A 9,770-nucleotide genomic window follows, 5' to 3' on the forward strand; every position below is an offset into this window, starting at 1 on the left:
TGATGATATGCTAAAAATGGTAAAATGAACCAAGATATCACTACTAGAACAAAAGGATATGTTATCGTTAATTTATACTATCTTTTATATTGTTAATTTGTTAACAATTTTATAATTGCGACCATACAAATCAATGATAATGTTTACAAAGTAGTCAAAATGGGTCAACTAGAGGTGTTAATTGGGTTTTAGCACCCAAACTCGACTCATAGATTATATGAATTTTTGGGTTTGGGGTTTTAAGGCTTCGGGCTCTCATATTAAAAGGATCAAATTTAGTTCACAATATTATTTGAGTTTCGAGCTCAAATTGGATTTGGCCTAAACTCATGATCAAATATATAATTATATGTAATATATTTTTATAATTATTAATTAATATATAAAATTATTAATTTTCTATATATTAATATATAAATTATAGAAATTATTATATATATTTTACATATATAATTATACTCATATGTGGGCCAAATTTTAACTGTGTTTGACTCTATTTTGACCCAAACTCGACTCATACTTAGTTCAAGCCTAATATTTAGGTCCAACTTCTATCTAATCCAATTAAAACTCAAGTTAGTGAACTTTTTTTTATTGCTAAACAGGTCGAGTTCAGACTGATCCGACCCCATTGACAGTTTTAAGGTCAACTAATTATAGATAAAACAAAATGATGCATTGTCATTAGTTTGCATAGTCCTCTATCTTGTTAATTTTGCTAGCATTATCATTGATTGGACTTAATAAGACAAACTTGAGACCTTAAAGTGCAAAGTGTTCAAAATTAAAATTTAGGGCCTAAAGTGAAAATGTGATATAAGTTTGAGGGTGGAAAGTGGAGTTAATCCTAAATAAATAAATTGTTAAATAAGGGGAAAGGCAAAACAGGGAAGTGGAATTAATAAAGAAGAAAAGAAAAAGTATTGCCAAAAGACGAAGAAGCTTCAAAGAAGCCAAGAAAAGAGCAGCTGATCTTCATTTTAAGTTCGTTCAATCAGAAATCTCCATTCAAGAGTCGAAGAAAGAAATCTAAGAAGATGTTAGAGAAGATCGGATTGCCTCCAAAGCCATCACTGAGAGGGAATATTTGGGTTGTTGACGCGTCACATTGCCAAGGATGTTCTGCACAGTTCACTTTCATCAATCGCAAGGTTTACTCTCCTTCTTTTTCGTTTCCTGTTTTGTTATATGGCGACTCCTTTTCTTAGTTCTTGATTTATTTGCTTGTTTTATCCACAGCCCTGGTGTAAATCTTTTTGTGTCTCACAAGTGTACTGCAACTTTTTCCTGTTATTATTTGAAATTATTATTTAATTCTTGTATTATGATTTTTTTTTTCAAACTTGGTTTTAATAGGTTGTTGCAATACCCTTGTCTCGAAATTGGCTCTTTCTGGTGTTTTATGGTTGAAGCTTATGATTTTGACGGGTTAAAATAATGAGTCAATCTATAATCTTGGCTTGTGATTGCTCCCAAAAAAAAAAAAAATCCTTGGCGTGTTATTGGTAATCGACTTAGTCTTGTAATTTTCGAAAATCAAAGTCCATGTTGCAAGACAATGTCATTTGTAGTCTCAGTTATTGCATCAGCTGCTGCATTTGGAAAAAGTAAGTGCTAATTGGTTTTTTCTTGCATACCGTATGTGCTTTAATCAATTTTAATGGAAATCAGACATGAATGACAGTGTTATCATCTTGTCATATTGGTGAAGGTGTATATTTTCATTTAATTAGATGTGGACTCGGTTGTTGTACTATATAATCCCTTCAGTGCTGATATTTGGGTCTACTGTTGAGAGTGATCACTCATTGAGATATATGTGTTAATATATCTGGTTGATAGGTGGTAGTTCTTCTAACCCTCGCTATATCTGATTAAAGAAACTATGTATTGTACATCTAACTGGTGTTTTTGTTGTTTTAATTGCAGAGGTGATGGTTCTTTGATTCTTTATTTGATGAGATATAAATTTATATGGTAGTTATGTAGGATAGTTTGTCAAAGAGTCCTGATTATCTTTTTCTGTTAACCGTGGAATGAAACAGCCAAACTTGATAAGTTGATTTTTGTGAAGTTTGTTTGATAAAAAAGCTAAGCTTTTGAATAGAGTTCTGAGTATATTTGATAATTTCTAAAGACATTGAGCTGAAAATAGATATTGACTCTTTAATTTGGCACAATGTTTATATGATGGAGTAATGCTGTGATTAATTAAAGTAACTCTAACAGTTGACTAAAAAGAGTCACTGCAGGAGAACATTTCTTAATATGTAACTTATCAACCAACATTTAACAGCCATTCCTTTACCTTACAAGAAATATTTTCCTCTGAAAAGAGTAAAGTAGGAAGGGCGGTCTTTAGTCTATTTGGAGTACATTGGACTAGCCTTTTATACACAATGCTTCTGCAGAAACTAGACTAATTCTGTTTCATACTGGATGAAGCAGCAACTCAGGGAATTAAAGTGATAATAGTACTAACTAAGGCATTAGGCATAACGCAGCTTTGAGAGCAGAGTTTGGCTGTGCTTCGAATTCAGCTTCCAGAATTCCCTGTTTTTCTTAAGAACTCAACATTATAGCCATCTTTCTTAGTTTATGAAAATGTTTATTTGTCTAGTTAAGATCTCTTCGTTGATCAACGTTGGTTTTGACATTCCTTCAAAGTTTGATTCTTGTTTTTTCGTTAGCTTTATATTTTTTGTACATTTTAGGAGAAAATTGACTATGGGTTATATTTTGTAGCCTAAGACATTCTCCATGTTGCATTTTGCTTTATTAACTTGATTTTTCGTAGCAGTGAATTTTAATTTATCCCACTTTTACTGCAATTCGTAAGAACCACATTTGGTTACTACTGTAAAATATCACCTAGACACCACCTTATCTAATTTTGTGATAAGTCAAGTGTACTTTGTTTTCCAAACAAAACACCTATAGGCAGGACAATGATTATTTAAGTGTTTCTTGTCTTTATCAAACATGGGCAAGGACAAAACACATATAAAAAGTTACCATAAAAGAATGCAACGAGGCATATGAGCACAGAGCCATTTTTGTTGAAGTAACTTGTGCCCAAGATGTGAGATTTGGATACAAAGAAATGCAAACATCTTTATAATCTGTGAGGTTTGACATATCTTAAAATTAGGGAAAATTGGTGATAAGAAGAGGTCTCCAGCTTTTTGCTTGAGAGAGATTCAAAGAATATGGAGACTGTACAATAATTTTACCAGACACAAACATTTTTTGACAGCTCACCAAATGGAGAGAGGTGATGCGCATGAAGATTAAGTGATAGTATTTGGGAGACTTTAGTATCTGTTAGCATATGGAAGACTCTTAGGATCACCTGAAAATCTCTAGTATAAGTCAGAGCTGATCTTGTAAAATTGTCCGTAATTGGGGTCACAGGCACTTGGAGAACTATTCGTAAGTATTAAGACAGACTATGAAATATAATCTAAGTTAATTGGTATCCCATCGATAAAAATAGGTGTGTTTTGCAGTTATCACTGTGATCCTTTGAAAAGAGTTTCTTTATATGTGAAATTTTTGCTAAGTTGCAAGACTGTGATTAATGTACGGTACTAAGCTTGTTGCCAAAGGCATTTTTATCACAATACTCTTGAAAACTTATTTAACTGTAATCATCTTAAGCTATTGTTAAACTCGAAACAAAGAAGTATTGCCTGAAGTTTTGGTCCAGGAGGTTGCAAGATCTAGATTCCCAAAATTTTCAGAAGGTTAAATGTGATCAAGCGCAAAATTCATTCTTATTGGAAGTTTGTATGATAAATGGTAGGAGTCATAATTATAATTTTATTAAGTTCTTTCTCTTTGCTGATAATTTCAGACTCATTTACTTTCAGAGGCACACCAATTTTTTATTTATATTGTTGTCCATCAAAGTCTTCACATCTTGATGGTCTCTATGTGGACTTTCAGCATCACTGCCGCAGGTGTGGAGGTTTGTTCTGCAACAGCTGTACCCAGCAAAGAATGGTGTTGCGTGGACAAGGTGATTCACCTGTGCGCATATGTGAACCCTGCAAAAAGTTAGAAGAAGCAGCACGTTTTGAAATGCGACATGGGCACAAAAATAGAGCTGGAAGAGGTATATCTAAGTGTAGATATGATTTAATGTTTTATGGTTTCCACTCCCCAATGAAAATTTATTATCAATCTCTTGACTTCTATTCCTCTGGGTTCTTGATATCACTTTTTTCTCTTCCATATCATGTTAATTGAGAGCTTAAGATGTTGGCAAAGCGCTGGTTGACATTCCAGCTTCTCTTTTGCATGCCTGTTAGCAGGATGCTATATTCTTGGCTTTTAACTTTTAGTCCCTTGCCTCCTTTAAGTCTTATCTTTCTGTTACTTTTTCCTGTCACCAGTGAAGAGCTTTTTTATCTTAATGTTTGGAATTGAGATGGATATTGTTTATTTCAATGCTTGAATTTGAGATGGATGTGGTCATTGTATTGCAAATACCATCTAGGACAAAATGCACTTGAAATATGTTGATTTGTCTACTGAAGCTGCTTCTTGTATGCATGTTGTTTTTGGTGCTTCTTTTCCGAGTTCACCTGCTCTTTTTGGTTGCTCCCTGTGAATATGAAGCACATAAATGGTGTATCATTAAAATGAAGTTGCTGTTGCTTAAATTCCAGGTGTTGTATTGAAGGTATACTTGTTGATAGTTTTGTTTCTGGGTGCCTTGTCTCAAAATTAATGGCCTGAAGAGTGTGTGTTCCTATTCTGAGGGAAAGATGGAAATGCTTTTGGTGCGTCTGTTTTTGCATAATTGACGAGCTTAAAAAGTGGTCTTGTCTTCTTTCTCATTTTGTGGATGATTCAAGGTTCTTATCTTTACAGCTGAACTCTTACTTTAGAAAATGACATTAAAAGTGTATTGAGTACAGCTGCAGTTGGGTTACAGTTTCATGTAATATTTTTCCGGTCTAATTGTTTTGATGCAATATTGGATGCACAAAAGGTAAAGTGCACTGCAGAATTGCAAAGTATAGTAACTAATAGGAGGTCTTGCTACTTATTCTCTATACTGCTGCTTGCAGGTGGCTCTAAGCATATGGCTAAGGATGAAGATGAAGTTTTGGGCCAAATTTTGGGCAATGAAGGGAAGCCACCAATGTCATCAAAATCAGCATCCATGATGGACATGCTTTCGAGTTCTCAACATCCAAGAAGTAGTGCATCATGTTCAAATATTCAAGAAATCTCCTCTCAGGATGACAGAGGAGACATGGATAAAAGCTTGTCCCATGATCAGCCTCCAGATATCTCAAGTTTGTTGGCTGATGCTACTCCTGAAGATTTACGTCAACAAGCTGTTGAAGAAAAGAAGAAATACAGAACATTAAAAGCAGAAGGGAAACCTGAAGAAGCCTTAAGAGCTTTTAAAAGGGGGAAAGAGCTTGAAAAGCAGGCTGGGGCTTTGGAGATAAGTATAAGAAAGAACCGCAGAAAGGCCTCGTCTTTCAACAATAGTTCTGAACTTTTAAGCAGCAAAGATGATTCTAAGGCATCTTCTTTGGATGATAAGCTCCCTCCTCAAAGGAGTCATGCAAAGGATGATCTTGCTGCTGAACTTAGAGAACTGGGATGGTCAGATTTGGATATCCGTGATGCTGATAAAAAGCCAACAACACTGAGTTTGGAGGGTGAATTATCAACACTCCTTGGAGGGGCGCCCCAAAGAGCTAATACAGAAAAGAGAACCCATGGCACTGATAAATCTCAGGTCATGGCCCATAAGAGAAAGGCTCTTGAACTGAAGCGTCAAGGTAATCTTGCAGAAGCCAAAGAAGAGCTGAAGAGGGCAAAAGTTCTTGAAAAGCAGATTGAAGAGCAGGAATTGCTGGGAGATGATGAGGATTCTGATGAAGAGTTTGCTGCGCTGATGCGGAGTGTGAATGTTGACAAAAATGATGATTTGTCAATTGGGTATAATCTGGATCATGGTTTTGATTTTGGTAATCTTGGGGATCTTGGTGATGAACATGGTTTTGATGGTAACCTTGAAGTCACGGAGAATGACATGGATGATCCAGAAATGGTTGCTTCATTACAATCATTAGGTTGGACTGAGGAGACCACTCATTTTGAGGAATCAGACGGTGGTATTGCACCTACTCATAGTGAAACTTTGTTGAATGAGATTCAATCTTTGAAGAAGGAAGCTCTTAATCAGAAAAAGGCAGGCAATAATAGAGAGGCGTTGGGATTGTTTAGGAAGGCAAAACTACTTGAAAAGGAGCTTGAGAGCTCTAATTCTCAAGGACCTAAGTCAATTGCCCTGAATTCTGTGATGTTTCATGAGAGTTCACCCTCCCAATCTGTGGAGGAACACGTGAAACTTAGCCATGCAGATGCTGGAAATGTCAATGAGAGGACTACTTTTAGCCTTAATATTGCGTCGAAGAGTAAAACAATGATCCAGAAAGAGCTTCTTGACCTGAAAAAGAGAGCTCTTGCTCTGAGAAGGGAAGGGAAGTTAGATGAGGCAGCAGAAGAATTGAAGAAAGGAAAGGTTCTTGAGAAACAGCTTGAAGAGATGGAAAATGTTCCCAGGGTAACACCCATGAGTTTTAGCAGTAAACAGGCTGGTGACGTGATGATCCATGATGATGGAGATGAAGGGGAAGTGACAGATCAAGACATGAATGATCCTTCTTATCTTTCATTTCTAAAGACTTTGGGTTGGAAGGATGATGATACTGAAAATCTTCCATCCATGTCTTCAAAAAAGGATGAGGCTGCTGCTGCACATGTTAATAGATTTTCTGATATTCAAGCAACTTCTAGATTCCAAGATGATGTATCTAAAAGAAGTAAGAGTGAGATCCAGAGGGAGCTTTTAGGTTTGAAAAGAAAGTCTCTTGCTCTGAGACGTCAAGGAGATGGTGAAGGGGCTGAGGAAGTCCTAAAAATGGCGAAAGTGTTAGAGGTGCAATTGGCAGAGATTGAAGCACCAGTGGATAAAAATATTCTGGCTGAACCTATTTTGCAGAGAGAAAATAATTTAAGCGATCCCTCTCTGAAAATTGATAGTCAACCTATTCGGTTGAATTCAGAAGAGGGCCCAATTCTGAATTTTGGAGGCACAGGTTTGGTAACAATTGAGAGACCGGAGGAGACGATTAGTGCAAATGAGAAGCGAAAAGTTTCAGAAGTAAACTCTGCTCAGGCTAATGTTTCTTCAACTGATGGAAATTCCCTTCAACAGGATATCCTGGCTCACAAGAGGAAGGCACTTGCCTTGAAAAGAGAAGGGAAGTTGGAGGAGGCCAAGGAGGAGCTAAGGCAGGCAAAGCTCGTAGAAAAACAGATAGAAGAGATCAAGTCTCAGCCTAGTACAAGTTCTAATGATATGCCAGGTTCTGACATCTCATATGTTGGGAAAAAAGACTCAAATCCTAGTTCAGGTGCAAAACCATTGTCCAGCCGTGAACGCTTTAAATTGCAGCAGGAGTCGCTCAACCACAAGCGTCAGGCACTTAAGTTGCGAAGGGAAGGCAGAACAGAAGAAGCTGAAGCGGAATTTGAATTGGCAAAAGCTATTGAAGCCCAGTTAGAAGAATCTGCTGCACAAGATTCAATGACGTCTTCTGCAAATGCAGCGGAAGCAGTAGATGAAGTCATAGTTGAGGATTTTCTTGATCCTCAGCTTGCGTCTGCCTTAAAGGCAATTGGACTAAATGATGCGAGCTCTGGATCCCAGGGCACTGAAAACCACGAGTCCAAAAAAAACCTTGCTGACACTGACAACTCTAATGATGAGAGAAGGGAGTTGGAAGAACGCATCAAGGCAGAGAAGGTAAAGGCACTAAACTTTAAACGTTCGGGGAAGCAAACTGAGGCCTTGGATGCTCTACGTACGGCCAAACTTCTTGAAAAGAAGTTGAATTCTTTACCTGCAAAATAACGAGGAATAGACGGTTGATATTTGTTTCAAGTCTCAGAAACTTTTGCATTCTCCCAGGACCCCAAAAAGACTTAGGTAATAAACGGTTCCTGATGTTATAGTGCAGATGAAATTCAGAAGATTGCACTTGGCTGCAGGTTGATCGGTTGTACACATGTTACACTGAGTATGATTTTTTTTTTTTTTTTAATGTCCAAACGCTGAATATTATGCTGCAGATGTACAGTCTTCATGTTTTGCAGTTCCTTGAGAAGCAAAATGATATATATATAAATTATATATATTTTTTTTAATTTCGAGGGAACAAAATGATGTTGAAGTAAACGAGCAAAAACGTAATTGCAGGAACTTTCTTTCTTCAGATTCGTGCGTCTTTTATTCTGGACCAGTATGAGAGTACGTGCCTTGCACATTATGTAGTAATTCATAGATAAATTTGTTGAATAGATTCTAAATTACAAAAGAAACATAAACTGTTGAGGTCGGATCAACTTTCACTATTTGATAAATCTCTAACAAATTTTCGTGTACGTTCTCTTTTTTTATTTTTGTGTAATTTTGCAATTCAGTACCTGTTGCTTTTGGTATGGATTCTAGGCAGATTGATCCAAAGAGATATATGAAAGTTAATGTATGTCTAGAAATAATAATAATGCAACTTAGCATTTTTTGAATTGGACAAATCCAATCAAATATTAGTCTGAAAATTTCAAATAACATGACTACTATTTCACTGCATGTGTGAAAGAAAACGACTTTAGAATGATACTCCCTCCGTCTCACTTTGATAGTCCAGTTTCTTTTTTCACACAATTTAAGAAAAAGTAGTTAACTTTGTTGGAAAAATAAATTTAGATTGCTATTTTCCTAAAATACCCTCACATTAAATATAGTACAACTTTATGGGAACTTGAATTGATGGTAAAAAAAGAATCAACTCTCATTAAATGGGGTAGGTTTATAGTAACAATTGCTTACATTGAATAAGGGTATTTTAGAAAAATTAAAATACAACTACATTCTTCAATTGGAAAGTGGACTACAATTTGGGACAGATGAAAAAGGAATACAGGACTATATGATGAATTTCACGTAAGAAGTTGGAAAATGGTAACATCAGCCTACTACGTTCAACACATCTAGTACAAGCAATCATTAATGTCAACAGTAAAAGTTATTAATGCATAAAATGTTTGGCCGGCTCCTCTTATGTATCTTAATAAATAATTTTGTTTAAGGGCCTAAGTTTGTTGTTTTTAGTTGGAATGCTAGTGAACTTTTCATTGACTGAGCATAAGATGACTTTGCTCATGAATTTCCTGTCACCTCGATCACCTTTGTTAAAGCAATCAAAGCCAACGCATGGTAAACTAATTTTCACATCACCTTTGTTAAAGTAATTTTCATGCAATTCTCATTCATGAAGCGTCGGAATGCAAATCAATGCATAACAGTAACGAACAGAGATTTGAGCATGAACTACAACCTTGGCAAGTTGAAATTTGAGATGTCAAATTGAGTTTTAGTTCCATTAGGCCGATAATGATTTGTGGCAATTTCATGCAAGAAATTTAACAAATTTTAGTTTGAATCAAGAGGAGTGGACCTTAGACTCCAAGAATATATGGTAGGCCAAACCCGTCCCATTCAAATGCTGGAAACTTAGAAAATTGGCACAGTGACGTAGGAATTGTCTGGTTATTTGCATACACAAATTAATAACGTGGTGGCGGAGAGCAAGTGTTCCAATGCGTTTTCTGCATGGCCATGAGCTTCAAAAATACGAAGCCGCTTAGCCTACTGAGAACCAATCATCACTGAA

At 36.1% G+C, this 9,770-nt stretch overlaps 1 protein-coding gene across 1 annotated transcript; it reads left to right on the forward strand.

Annotated features, from left to right (window-relative positions):
- Nucleotides 1-878: 878 nt before the first annotated feature.
- On the forward strand, nt 879-8,207 carry LOC113725870 (uncharacterized). Its single transcript, XM_027249272.2, has 3 exons — nt 879-1,151; nt 3,949-4,117; nt 5,079-8,207. The coding sequence occupies exons 1-3, from the start codon at nt 1,038-1,040 to the stop codon at nt 7,946-7,948; spliced, it is 3,153 nt and encodes a 1,050-aa protein (XP_027105073.1). The 5' UTR covers nt 879-1,037; the 3' UTR covers nt 7,949-8,207.
- Nucleotides 8,208-9,770: the final 1,563 nt, after the last annotated feature.

Source organism: Coffea arabica, chromosome 2c, assembly GCF_036785885.1.
Source record: "Coffea arabica cultivar ET-39 chromosome 2c, Coffea Arabica ET-39 HiFi, whole genome shotgun sequence".
NCBI lineage: Eukaryota > Viridiplantae > Streptophyta > Magnoliopsida > Gentianales > Rubiaceae > Coffea > Coffea arabica.